General features: G+C 45.9%; 1 protein-coding gene across 5 annotated transcripts in view; it reads left to right on the plus strand.

Moving 5' to 3' along the window:
• The window catches only part of pard3aa (par-3 family cell polarity regulator alpha, a), a 657729-nt gene that overhangs the window by 227769 nt on the left and 414960 nt on the right, over window positions 1-15000 (plus strand). For 4 of the 5 annotated variants that reach the window (XR_010036106.1, XM_063206444.1, XM_063206445.1 and 1 more), the window contains exons 7-8: window positions 600-683; window positions 6607-6732. Coding sequence is in view for 4 of the 5 variants with exons in the window: in XM_063206444.1 (XP_063062514.1) it covers window positions 600-683; window positions 6607-6732 (210 nt within the window). In the remaining variant the exon portion in view is untranslated. The remainder of the gene's footprint in view (window positions 1-599; window positions 684-6606; window positions 6733-15000) is intronic. The other variant, XM_063206446.1, reaches the window with a different exon arrangement.

Below are 15000 nucleotides of genomic sequence, written 5' to 3' on the forward strand. Positions count from 1 at the left end.
AATCTATTGCACTCGTCCTGTCCCCCGTCCTTACCCCCCACCCTTGTATTAGTGAAAGAGGCGTTAGTTATTTTTTTAAAGTGCTCCATAACGAAATGCGATTAGATTTTTTTTTATTTAAAGTTTTGTATTAAGTTTTTTTTTGAAAAAGAGACAGGAAATGTTTTAGAGAGAGAGAGAGAGAGAGAGAGAGAGAGAGAGAGAGAGAGAGAGAGAGAGAGAGAGAGAGAGGGAGAGATGGGGAAAGATGGGGAGAGAGAGAGAGAGAGAGATGGGGAGAGAGAGAGAGATGGGGAGAGAGAGATACGGGGAAGGGTCGTCAAAAGGATCTGGGCCGTAATCGAACTGGGGTCGGCCATTTTACTTGTGTCTGACTTGATCCTCCGTTGTACCACTCACTGATGAAGGCTTGATAGCCGAAACGTGTTCGCTTTTTGGACATGGTGGTAATATAAATAAATAATGAGACGCAGTTTGTGAGTGCAGATTTTTCTTCCTTAAGTTGATACATTTTATCGCACACCCAAAGACTTTCGTTTTTCCATGAAGTTGAGTGCGTCTTTGCCAAAACTTGATCCTCCTGCTTTGTTGTCCCACAGTGAGATCCTGGAGCTGGTGGAGGTGTCCAATGCCGGAGGGCCGCTGGGGATCCACGTCGTGCCGTTCAGCGCACGAGACCGCAGGTAAACGCTGCAGCACACGCGCGCACACACACACACACACACACACACACACACACACACACACACACACACACACACACACACACACACACACACACACACACACACACACACACACACACACACACACACACACACACACACACACACACACACACACACACACACACACACACACACACACACACACACACACACACACACGCGCTACAGCCAACAAGACCAGTCACCGCACCGCATCGCATCGCACCGCACCACACCACACTCACAATCACAACTCACAGCATGCAGCCTTCATGTTGCTGTGTGTGTGTGTGTGTGTGTGTGTGTGTGTGTGTGTGTGTGTGTGTGTATGTGCGTGTTCATCTAACTTTTGTGTCCTTCCTTGTGTGTTTCTGTGCTTGGGTTTGACTCTGCCTCCTCTTCCTCCTCCTCCTCCTCATTGTCGTCCTCCTCCTCATCGTCGTCGTCCTCCTCCTCCCTCTCCTTCTCCTCCTCCTCCTCATCTTCCTCCTCTTCCCTCTCCTCCTCCTCCCTCTCCTCCTCTGCCTCCTCTTCCTCCTCCTCATCGTGGTCCTCCTCCTTCCTCTCCTTCTCCTCCTCTTCCTCCTCATCTTCCTTCTCCCTCTCCTCCTCCTCCTCCTTCTTCTCCTCTTCTTCCTCTTCCTCTTCCTCCTCCTCCTCATCGTCCTCTTCCTTTTCCTCCCTCTCCTCCACTGCCTCCTCTGTCCTTTGTGCTTGCCTTGCTGTAGCTGTTAGCATTCAGCTTCCTCACTGCATGAGTCACATTCCTATTTCAGCTGCGTTTTTACACCGCGGCCTCAAGGACTTCTTGACAAAGGAGGCGGTTAAAAAAAGTGTACTCCTGATGTATTCCTGCACTTGTTTCTGTCTGAATAACAACCACGGGGCTGTCAATGGCTGTACACACACACACGCACGGACGCACACACGCGGACACACACACACACACGCACACACACTTGGTCTCTCACTCGCACGCGCACACACGCTGTGTCATACAAGGACAGCATCTCAGCTGTATGCCTTACGGCGGGAGAGAAACGAGGAGACTCATCCGTTGTCAAGGTCACTCATCAGAATGTGTAGATGGAGTGTTGAATTGGCATGGCGTCCTTCAGTGTTGCCATGGCGAATTGTAAATTTCATCATGATGCGTTAGAGTCAAGCTGTTGAGTGTGTGTGTGAGTGTGTGCGCGCTTGTCAGTGTGTAGGTGTGTTTGTGTGGCTTCAGCAGAGCACTGAAAGGGGTGACGAGGGACACACACACACACACACACACACACACACACACACACACACACACACACACACACACACACACACACACACACACACACACACACACACACACACACACACACACACACACACACACACACACACACACACACACACACACTCAGGGGGGTGACAGAGGAGGATGCGACATGGGTAAGAATGCATCAGGCTTTATTAGCCAAGAAAAGGTGCTGTGTCAGAGTCCCACCCAATACACACTCAATTAGAGTAAAAGCACATTTAGAAGAGTGCTCTGGTACCATAGGAAGGACACACACACACACACAGAGAGAGAGAGAGAGAGAGAGAGAGAGAGAGAGAGAGAGAGAGAATGAGAGAGAGAGAGAGAATGAGAGAGAGAGAGAGAATGAGAATGAGAGAGAGAGAGAGAGAGAGACACGCACACACACGCACGCACGCACACACACGCACGCACACACACACACACACCAAGGTCAGAAACGGATGACTGTAGGTGTGCAAAAGAACATTGGAAAGGTTGCGTAAGACGACTTAAAATTCCCTTTTGACGTTCAAGGCAAGTGAGACTTTGTGGAAGATGTGTGGACTAAGAAGTGCACTCATCTCCTTCTAATAAGTTGAAATGGAGTACTTTTCACTAGTCTTTTGTATATATATTTAAAAAAAGGCATCAAAAATCAAGAAACTTCTAGAGTAGCTAGAATATGTAATAACCTATGACGTGGTTCGGAAACGGAATGTTTCTTATGAAAATTTTTCGTCAACTCAAGCTGGTTGTTTGCTCTCCCTGATCAAATGTTAAGGTCAAGTCTTTTTGCTGCTTCTCCCGTCTCCTGTCTGTTCAGTCCTGGCAGGACACGTTTTAACGCTTTTCAGGTGACCAGTCTCTAAAGGTGCTCTCTGTAGGATGGTGGCCAGAGTAGGTATTGCAACTATGCTGTTCATAAAAAAGCCTGCTGCCTATTGCCAGATTTGGTCTTTTCATGAATATTTACTAAATAATAAACTAATATATATTTGTATGGTCAATGTACAGTAAGTTTTGCAGCTAAAAATGTCTGGACATGCAAATTGGTTGACATGGAGACGATACACCTTTTCATGTACTGTATGAAAAGTGCAGTGTGCAAAAAATGTAACATTTTTGAATGGGCAGTATGAATTCTGGATAGAAACTGCTAAAATATATATATATATATATATATATATATATATATATATATATATATATATATATATATATATATATATATATATATATATATATATATATATATATATATTGCACAGTGCATCTTTAACACTCCATAGCAGTGTCACTCATCATCCAGATGCTCAGCAGCACTGATGACCCTCACCTCATCTGCATATTAATTAGAATAGACAAGATGGTGCTCAGATATGCACACGTACATTTTAACACATGTTCAAATTAAACACACACACATACACACACACACACACACACACACACACACACACACACACACACACACACACACACACACACACACACACACACACACACACACACACACACACACACACACACACACACTAATTATAATAAACACTCCTTGCCGCATCATCCAAATATTATGGCGCTCTGGCATGACCAGTGTGAACTGCAAACAGGCGCGTTACGGGGTGTTAATTGCCGTGTATAAAGGGAGCCTGATTGCATTACCATTCAATAAGGAGAGCAGAGGGGAAACAGGTGCTCTCCTGCTTGCATTACCATTCAATAAGGAGTGCAGAGGGGAACAGGTGCTCTCCTTCTCCTGCTCCTCTTGTCTACAGGGCAGGCCCATCAGCACACACACCGGAAGACTCACTAGCTGTGTGTGTGTGTGTGTCTGTGTGTCTGTGTGTCTGTGTGTCTGTGTGTCTGTGTGTCTGTGTGTCTGTGTTTGTGTGTGAGTGTCTGTGTGCGTGCGTGTCCGCGTGCCCGTGTGTGTTTGGGTAAAGTTAGAGCATTCAAATAAAAAAAACTAAATCAGATACATTTTTTTTAATGTTTAAAAAGTTTACACTCTAAAAATCCGTACCATATCATAGGGTTATATGAGTTTTTACAGTGTGTAGGCATGGCATTGGCAGATATGTACAGTATGGGTCTGTTGTCTATACCAAACCAATAAACTGTACAATACTACTACGCTGTTTCCAAACAAGACGCTACATTAGTGAACATATCTGTTGCCGTCTTAAGATATCATGAGACCTAACAATCTAGCATTATACATGCTGGATGTGGGCTCAGTCCTGTTTCCAGGTGAGCCTCTAAAACGGCGTAATATATTACGTTACATTACACAGTACGTTGCATTTGTCAGATTTCTTTTAACTTAAGCGACTTACAATCAAGGACATACCGTAATAATAGCCGACATCACTAGTAGAAAAAAAGCTCACAGGAAGCAAGAAGTGCAAATGCTAATTTGTAGAGTACACACAGACATACAGAGCTCAAGCATTAGTGTAGTAGATAGTCACGAAAGAGAGAGTCTTTGCTTCCTATATATATGGTGGTTTTGGATGTATGTTTCTGTGTCTGTTGGGGTGAGGATGGTGTTGCAGGGTTTTCGTTCAAGCTCTATTGGTGTTGGTGGCTGTGTTGTGACAGCATCTCATCTGCAGCTGGTCCAACTCCTATTCATGAACTCTCTCCTTCTCTCTGATTCTCACCCTCTCTCCGTCTTTTCCCCTATATTTCTCTCTCTCCATCTCAATCGCTATCCCTCTCCTTCTTCCCCTCTCTTTCTTTTCTCTTCATCTCTTCTCTTTTCTCTTCATCTATCCATCATTCTTTCTCTGTCAGACTCAAAGCAGAGAGAGAGAGAGAGAGAGAGAGAGAGAGAGAGAGAGAGAGAGAGAGAGAGAGAGAGAGAGAGAGAGAGAGAGAGAGAGAGAGAGAGAGAGAGAGAGACAGAGAGAGAGAGAGAGAGAGACAGACAGACAGACAGACAGACAGACTGACTGACTGACTGACTGACTGACTGACTGACTGAGCGAGCACCTTGATTTGTCTTTCCCTTTCTCCGAGCCGCACAGAGTTTTACAGTGTTTTGGTGCTCGTCAGATCTGCCGTCGCTGTGCATTTGGAGTCGGCCTTCAAAGCCCTGCTGCGATTTCTGCTGAGTTCTTCCTTTGCTGCGTTTTGAAGTTAGGGGTTAGGGAGAGTATCCAAGGGAAGAGGGAGTCTCCTTAGTCAACAAGCTTTGTGCAATCTGTTTGCAGGCATATGTGTTTGTGTTTGTGTTTGAGTGTTTGAGAGATAGACAGTTTGTGTGTGTTTTTTTTGAGAGAGAGAGAGAGAGAGAGAGAGAGAGAGAGAGAGAGAGAGAGAGAGAGAGAGAGGAGAGAGAGAGAGAGAGAGAGAGAAGAGAGAGAGAGAGAGAGAGAGAGAGAGAGAGAGAGAGAGAGAGAGAGAGAGACTCACTGGTGGTTATTTATAACTTGTATCAGCTCTGGCTCCTGACTTTTTAAGTCTGTCTGTCGACAGTGCCGGGTGCTTTGCTGATGCCTTAAGATGATCAATCCCCAGACTTGTGGATTATGAAGCGCACACCCTTCAGAGGGATGTGCAGTGCAGCACAGCGCAGGAAAGCTGAGACGCTGACGACATTACATTTCAGAGATGGAAATGTAGACAGGAAAGGGAAAAAAAGTAAAAAAAAAATTAAAAAAAATAAAGCGTAGTCACGATGACATGCCTGCCCTTTCCTTTCCCCAAACTTTTTCAAAACTTCTCAGCTTTGACTCCCCAAGTCCTGAGGTGACACAATCTTAGCTTCCGATCTCCCAAGATTGCGATCCGTGGCAGAGGATATGGAAATCACAACACTGCTCGGTGGCGTGACACTACACTACTCTTTTTCATCTAAAAAAAATGTTACTTTCTTTTTCCTTTCAAATCTCATGTCTAATCACCAGCATTCCACTCCACTCCACTCCACGATGCTCTGACTAGCGTACTTGGTGGCTTTGATCAGGGGTGGGGGTGGGGTGTGTTGGTGGGGGGCAAAGGGGTATGTTGTCCTGGGCCCAGGGATATAGGGGACCCAGAATTGGGTCCTCCTTACATTGTATGTATTGGCTAGGTGGGGCCCGATCAGATCACTTTGTCCTGGGCCCAGCAAATAGCTGTCAGCGGCACTGGCTTTGATCACTGTGCTCCTCCATCCCTGAGCCACTGTGTCAAACTTCTGCAAACTTTTCTTCACTTCCTCAAGTCTGCACTGCAACTCTACACTGTCAGCAGCCTTTTGCTTCTCTCAAACATACTTGGGGGGCAAGCTAGCGAGCGAGGTCCTTTGATGTCAGTGTCAGTAATGGGTGAGCGTGTCTATAGCGTGGCTCTGGGTGTGTTGGTAATTGTTTGTGTGAGAAGTGTGTGTGTGTCTATGTAGAGTGTAATTGTGTGTGTGTGTGTGTGTGTGTGTGTGTGTGTGTGTGTGTGTGTGTGTGTGTGTGGTGTGTGTGTGATGTGTGTGATGTGTGTGTGTGTGTGTGTGTGTATGTGTATGTGTGTGTATGTGTGTGTGTGCGTGTGTTTGTGTGTGTGTATGCGTGCGTACACGAGTGTGCTTGTGTGTGTGTGTGTGATACATGTTAACAGTGTGTGTGTGTGTTCCAGGACGTTGGGTCTGCTGGTGAAGCGCCTCGAGCGCGGCGGTAAGGCGGAGCAGGAGAGCCTGTTCCGGGAGAACGACTGCATCGTGCGGATCAACCACGGAGACCTGCGCAACATCCGCTTCGAACAGTAAGGCCCTCCTCCGTATACCCCTCCTGTCCACCCTCCTGTACTGAAACCACCCTCCTGGCTGGACCCTCCTGAACTGAAACCACCCTCCCTCCTCGAGCTTCAAAACTCCCATCTCTTTTCCAATCCCCATCGTCTTGTATTCTTACCATCCTCTACCTTCTAACTCTGAAACTCCCTTCTCAACCCTCCTGGACCATCCTGAACCACTCTCCCTCCTCGAGCTTCAAAACTCCTCTCTCCTTTCCAATCCCCATCGTCTTTGTATTCTCACCATCCTCTTCTAACTCTGAAACTCCCTCCTCAACACTCCTGTCACCAACCTCCTGAAACACCCTCCCTCCTCGAGCTTCAAAACTCCCATCTTTTTTCCAATCCCCCATCGTCTTGTATTCTTACCATACTCTACCTTCTAACTCTGAAACTCCCTTCTCAACCCTCCTGAACCATCCTGAAACACCCTCCCTCCTCGAGCTTCAAAACTCCCATCTTTTTTCCAATCCCCCATCGTCTTGTATTCTTACCATACTCTTTTAAAGCCAGGCTCAAACTACACAACTATCGGCCCGATTCTCGGCTGAAAACCCCCCTTACGACAATCGCTGGAACGTTACCCCCCAGGACCATCGCAAGCGATTGTTGGGAAAGATTTCCTCGTCGTGGGCGACGTTCCAAGATAGAACTTTGGCAGCTCAAAGAGTCGCCGATCGCAAATCGTAGAAATCAAAAACTGTTTGATATTTGCGACTGGAAATAGAACGTCGGGCATTGTCTCGGTGGTTGCGAGCAGGGATAAGATTGACAGTTGCGATTCTCTTCTAGTGTGCGGTGCACCCCGACGCCAAAATCGGACACACAATCGCTAGTCGTGTAGTTTGAGCCTGGCTTAACTCTGAAACTCCCTCCAGGACCCCTCCTGAACCACTTCCTGAACCACCTCCTCCATTTTGTCTTCTTCCCGTCCTCTTCCATCAGGAGCGTCCTCAACATATCCCATCTTAAACTCCCTGCTCACCCTCCTACATCGCTTCTCCTTCCAATCCCCATCTTCTTCTATTCTTACTTTACCCTCCTTCTTTCTCCCTCCTCCCTCGCTTCTCCTTCCAATCCCCATCTTCTCTTATTCTATTCTTGCCCTCCTTCTCTCTCTCCCTCCTCCCTCGCTTTTCCTTCCAATCCCCATCTTATTCGGTGCTGCTCACCACCCGTTTCCAACGCTGAGATCCTTGACACCCCCTCCCTTCCCACCACATCCCTTCTTTTCTTGCTCTTCCATTTTCCTCACAACTCCTGCTACCACTCCTCCTTTTGGTCCTGCGTCTCCTTCTTTTGTTTCTTTCTACTGTAGGAGCCACTTATTATTTTCTCCTCTTCCATGCGTACTGTATACCGTCTCATTTCCATACCACTCCCAAGGTGCCAATGTGTGTGTGTGTGTGTGTGTGTGGGGGGGGGGACACACACACACACACGAGACGAGAGAAGGATTAGTTGAGATCGCCCAGATCTTTGCGAGGAGGACCTGTCATGGTGCAGCCAAGGAAATCTTCTACTGTAACTGGAAGACCCTAGTGTTTCTCAACGGGGGCGGTACAGCCCCCCAGTGGGCGTTGGAGAGCTCTAGGGGAGCCTTGAGAAGAATACAGCTGAGAGGGGACAGTGCTTACTTTCCATCGGGGGACATTAGTCCATTTATTTTTTTAATACTAAGGGGGGGAGGCGGGCGCGGGGTGCATTATCAGTCATATGATGATGTCAAGGGGGTGTTTGGAGACTTGTGATGAGGCCAAGGGGGCGTTTCTTCAAAAAAAGGTTGAGAACCACTGCCCTAGATATCCTGACAACCTGCCCACCCCCCCACCCACCCCCTGCCTTCTCTTCTTTAACCCCCCCCATCAAACTTCCCTCCACTCACATCCTGTCTTCCCTTCTTACCATCTTATTCTAACTGTAAGATGACCCCACCAACCCCCCCCCTTATTTCTTCATGCTCCCCATTACACCACTCCCCCCCCCCCCCACACACACTCCATTCCCAGCTTGTCTTGTCTTCTTTCCATCTGATTGTAACAGTGAGCCGACTCCTCCCCCCCCTCCCCTCCCCTCATCCCTTCTTCACACCCCTTCATCCGCCTTCCTTCTCCATCTCCATCTCCATCCCCGTCTCTTCTTCTTTTCCTCTCTTCCGGACATGGATGCTTACATCTCTCTCTCTCTCTCTCTCTTGTTCCTCAATAAAAGATATTCCCCTCCTCTGTTCCGCTATCTCTCTCTTTCCACTTCATGCTTCGTGTGTGTGTGTGTGTGTGTGTGTGTGTGTGTGTGTGTGTGTGTGTGTGTGTGTGTGTGTGTGTGTGTGTGTGTGTGTGTGTGTGTGTGTGTGTGTGTGTGTGTGTGTGTGTGTCCCTCCAATATATTTAGTTGGCGTCACACTTGTCAGTTTCCCCCCCTACCCACTTACACTTATCCTTTCTTACTCGAATCCTTCTGTTCTGCTTTGATGATGTTATTTCCACCCTTTTCCTTCTTTTTTTTTTTCTCTGCCCTTGTACATGGGTGTCAGGGCGTGTACAAGTACCCAGCTTGCTATTATCTTAGTTCAGTTTCTCTTATTTGTCCTAACTTTATTCATAGACAAACTGAAGTTCATGGATATACGGTCATAGATTTTCAATTGATGTGCTTATTGCCTTTTTTTTGCAGATATGTTAACATTTGTTTTCCAGAACATTGTTTTCTGTGTGTGTTCAAAAGCATGAACACACACACACACAAACACACCCTTTCCCTAGTTGAATTACAAATTTCCTGTTTTTTTTTTGGGCTCTTGTCTTGTCATGTCAGATTTGTGCAGCGGCAGGGCTCAAGGAGATTTGCAAAGATTTCCATTTTTGACACTCTGCCACAGATCTCGGGCAGGATTAGGCTGGGCCTGAGTGAGGACTCGGCTGTAGACTGGTGATGCCTAGTTGGATGTTGGCTAAGGTATAGAATAGATTAGTTATGCCTAGCTGGGTCCTGCTGCCTGGGGTGATGTTTGAGCTGCTTCACTCGTTCATTAGGTAAGGAGGAAAACAAGGCAGCTTGGTCGCTATTCAGTGGACTAAGTAGAAAATTATTGAAACTCTGACTCAGCCCTAGTTTTTGATGCTGTTTGGCACTTGGAGACCTTTGGAAGTACCACCTTGCAGACTGGTGGTGATAGCCAATATCACAACAATGTTTTTTTGGGGTTTTTTTTGTTTTGCTTTTCACACTCATCTGCATATTTTAATAATGTTCTTTTGGGCCTTCTCGTATGCTAATCGCTTGTATTCCTTTATATTGTAATCATGATTAGCTCATTGAGGTTCAGTTAATTACTGTGTGTAATTAAGTTCATTATATTACGTATACGTAGGTTTAATTAACTGTTGTCAAAGAGAAATAATTCTAAGTGAGATCTCTCAGCCATTTAGGTCATGGCCTTCATCAGGGCTAATGGGACGCTAGTTGGGCAAACTGCACGATCACTTGTAATAAACAACAAACAGTTGGGTGAACTGCTTGATCCCTTGTAATTAATAAAAAAATAAAAAATAAACCAATGCCATTTCCTCATATTTGGCTTTAGCAGAGTATTTGGATGTGAAATTCTCATGTGGGGGAGCTGTGTATTTTTTAGATTTAGCCTTTTCCTGGGAACATCGAAGATGGACAAAAGACCCATATCAACACAGTCACCTGCAGAGGCAGGACCATATTAAAGTGATACTGTCCCATTTTTGGAAATAAACTTATTTTACAGCTCCCCATGAGTTAAATAATAGGGTCTTACCGTTCTCCTGTACTTTCAATGGTTCTCTGGGTATGACAGTGCAAATCTTACCTCCAAGCTAGCAGTTAACATTGAGTCCTATGAGACCAGTTAGCCGCCAGCTGGTCTCATAGGACTCAATGTTAACTGCTAGCATGGAGGTAAAATTTGCACTGTCATACCCAGAGAACCATTGAAAGTACAGGAGAACGGTAAGACCCTATTATTTAACTCATGGGGAGCTGTAAAATAAGCTTATTTCCAAAAATGGGACAGAATCACTTTACCTCGTAGGTGCCCCCTTTATGAACAATATTAGTAATGCTTGTGTATTGTGTACTGGTGCCCCCTAAGTTGCTGCAATTGGTTGGTGCCCCCTGGGCCCTGTGCCTCTGGCCCTTATGGACAACCCAGCCCTGGCAGAGGCCAGGACAGGAAGATGATAAACAAGTCCATGAGATGCTGATGACTCTCTTTCTCATTCTATTCCTCCATCTTCAACCCCCCCCCCACACACACACACACACACACACACTCCCCCACCCCACCCCACCCACTCTGCTACACCATATTCTCTCCTGATTGTATGAGTAGCATTGTGAGATAATTCGAAGTGATATTCTGATCTGATTGCTTTGTTTTGCATGGGTAAATATTTAGCGGTGCTAGCTAATCTCGGTAAGTGTAATGATGCGTGCGATGAGGGAGTCGTTTATTATGCAATCAGATGCCCGTGCCATGTGATTAGCAGAGTGGCGCTACTCCGCTTGTTAGCATGTAGTTAGCATGCTCCATCTCTCTCTCTCTCTCTCTCTCTCTCTCTCTCTCTATCTCTCTCTCTCTCTCTCTCTCTCTCTCTCTCTCTCTTTTCTGATGCATGATGGCAGGAATTACAATAAGAATCAGAAAGCATTCTTCGGGTCTTTGCCTCTGTTCAGAGATGGAGAGCATTGCCTTGGAAAGTGAAAGAAAAAAAAAACATGTTGAATTTAACTAGCTTCTCCTTACGAGCACACAAGTCATCTATCAGCCAGATCGGTTAATTTGTTATGTCCCCTGCGTAACATGCACAGGCAGGAGGAAAACATGATGAGAAAAAAATAGAGCAGTTTGAAGAGAAGAGAGCAGGCTGAACAAAGCAGACATTGTAGAATTGTAGGATAGTTGAAATCATCGTTGCATTATGTCTACCTTACACTAACTTTAGGAAACGCTTTTATCCGAAGTGACGCTCAAAAGTGGATATAAACTGCAGTGAACAAATGTGTGGAGAACACAGAGTTCGGTAATTAGCAAGCAATATGATGGATTCAGCTGACACCTCTATCCAAAGTGCCTTACAAGAGAACACATGCAGTACACAGTAATACACAAAGAGTGATGGACGCAGAGTACAATAACATACATGTAGCCTACACGTAATACAGTTCAAGAAACACAGAGTACAAAAAAGTATAAAGGCATTGCAAGCAATACATTACAATACAGGTACAACATAAAGGCATTGCAAGCAATACAATACAATACAACACCAATATAAAAGCAATGCAAGCAGCACAGATCTACAAGCCTCATCATGGCCTTCATCCTCCCAGCAGACCAAAACACCTTGCCCCCCGCCACCGTACGCATAGCACCATGTGGCGCTAGGCTATCTATATGCTAAGTGGCTAAGCTGTAGTTTAAATAAAGCATGTGGCACGACAGATTGAAATGTATGTTGATTCTGTCTCGCCTCTGCGTCCGCTGGCTGTTTGCGGATCACGACTGGAAGATGCCTTTGAGTTCACTCACCGAAACAATGTGCTCACGGTATTATGTGAGGATTCAGACGTGTCGGGGGCATCAGTCGCGTCTTTGGGGGATTGTACATAGCTTAGCTATTTTCTTCCAGGCCGCTATTTCCTTCTTTCCACTGTCACACCCATTAGCTGTCGTCTTTGTGGAATATTGTAATGCTGGGCCCAGCAATTCAGCCACTGAAACATAGTCAGCCATAATTTATTGGTATCTTTTGCCTCATACAGGCTTCATACAGGTAGAATCATACTGTATCAGTGTCCAATTCTGAGGTAGTCTATACCGTATTGTTGTCTTCGCTGCCTATTCCTAAATTTGATCAGTTCACGAGTATTTATTTGTGATAAACTAATATTTACTAGTATGACCAAAGTGCACAAGTTTTGCAGCTATTCAAAGTTCAAAATGCACGACATGGAGAAGACCCACCTTTTCATGTGTGAAAAGTGCAATTTTCCCAGCCATTGAATTCTTAGTATTCGTGAAAAAGGCAACATTTGTAAATGAGCAGTATGAATTCTGGAAATAGAGTACTAAGAATATTACATAGCCTACTGTACCTTTAAAAAATAGTTTACTGAACAGCCATGATGGAACCAAAGACAGGGAGTGCGTTACAATATGCGACCTTGCCTCCTCCACTTGTGCTTGTTTCCTCGTACCAGGAAGCAATATGTCATGATGACATCACTGACAACAGCATTATATTTCAATATCTTGCAAAAGCTCAATTGTAAAGTCTTTTTCTCATTTGCAATTGGGATGGTGAATGAAAAACAGTCCCTCAAAAGTTTTTGTGGCTAGGCTGACCGCTGGGAAACTTTATGGTTTTCTCCACAGAGGAGGGGCCAGGAGGCGGGGCGAGGCCACAATCACAAGTGGAGGAGGCAAGGTCGCATATTGTAACACACTCAGGGGGTCCTGTGTGACTGCTGGTCTCCCATGCTGTGTAGTGTATACTGCATAGACCCCATGGTGAGCTAAGAGGACCATATCAATTTAGTCACATCCCCTTTCTACACACAGTAAGAGATAATGGATGTCAGTCTACCTTATATGCCAGGGGCTAAGGATACTGTATGCAAAACAGCCAATCATATTTGATTGCTGATAGTCCAGATTGCAGGTCCCACAGCGAGGGGCCGAAGAGGAGTTGGGTTTCAAGATGCTCAAGGCTGGGCAGAGAGGGCCTTGCATTCAGGGTTGCCAGATGAGCCTGGTGGGGTTCCAGCCCAAACAAATGCTCAAAACCCACCAGGAAGCACTCATTTGAACTAAATCCTATTGATTTCTATGGCCATAAGTCGGTAGAAAAACCTGCCCGAATGCCTTTTTAAACATGCTTTATCTGCAGACGCCCATCCCAAGCAGCCCAATTTGGGCGGGGAACTGCCCAGTCTGGCAACACAGCTTGCGTAGTTGTCTTTCAGGAGGCTACAGGCTGAGGAGAGAGGAGAGAGGAGAGAGGGCCTTGCAGTTGATTATTGATATTACGCCGTGTGGCTTAAATCGGCGCCCAGAGTGGGCTTCCCTCTTCACTAATGCTAATGGTTCCACTTCCTTCCTTCCTTCCTTCCTTCCTCTCTTTCCCTCCATACCTCTATCTCCCAATCTCACCCTCCCTCTCTTTCTCTCTTTTTTCTCTCTTCTGTTCTCTTCTTTTCTCTCTCCCTTGATTCTTGTCCCTCATCTCTTTCTTAATCTCTCTATCTCTCTTACTCCTTACTCGCTATCTCTGTCTCTCCATCATCTCTCTTTCTCTTCCCCTCTCTCTCTCTCTCTCTCTCTCTCTCTCTCTCTCTCTCTCTCTCTCTCTCTCTCTCTCTCTCTCTCTCTCTCTCTCTCTCTCTCCCTCCCTCTTCCCTGAGGCTGAGCTGAGTGATTATGGAAATGCTAGATAATGTAATATGCGGTGGGGTGAGCCTTGTTTCCAGCTGGGGGACAGCAATTACCCACCAATTAGCTACGCCACACTCTTGACCCCGCTCGCTGCTGTTTCTCGCCTTCCTTCCTCTTCTTCTTCCTGTTCTTTGTCTTTTTTCCTTTTTCTGGATGTCTGTGGCGCACAAAAGCAGCTAGAACTGCAGCGGCTGTAACTTCTTTAAACAGAGATGTCATAAAGTGCAACGGGTTTCTTTATTTCTTGGCCTGCTGCATTTGCTGAATTAGCCTTCTTTGGTGTGTGCACTACAACACATGCATACAGGCATACACACATGTGAACGTGTGCAAGGATACACATACACCACAAACACGCACGCACGCAGGCACGCACGCGCACACACACACACACACACACACACACACACACACACACACACACACACACACACACACACACACACACACACACACACACACACACACACACACACACACACACACACACACACACACACACACACACACACACACACACACACTCGAACACATTCAAATGCAGGTATACTGTAAGCAGCATCTGGTGGCATACACACTAAGCTTACACCCCACTGTTTTCTAAGGAAACGTGGCCGTTCATACCAGATTCGCATCATAGTGGACCTGGTGTGACGTACAGTAATAGGTGAAAGCTGACATCGCTGTTGGACAAGTATTTTTTTCTGTCAAGTGCATAATTCTCCATGTGTAATGCACAGTTGTGATGCCCTCCGTGAATACGTGTAAATAGT

This window comes from Engraulis encrasicolus, chromosome 9, assembly GCF_034702125.1.
Source record: "Engraulis encrasicolus isolate BLACKSEA-1 chromosome 9, IST_EnEncr_1.0, whole genome shotgun sequence".
NCBI classification, from domain to species: Eukaryota; Metazoa; Chordata; class Actinopteri; order Clupeiformes; family Engraulidae; genus Engraulis; species Engraulis encrasicolus.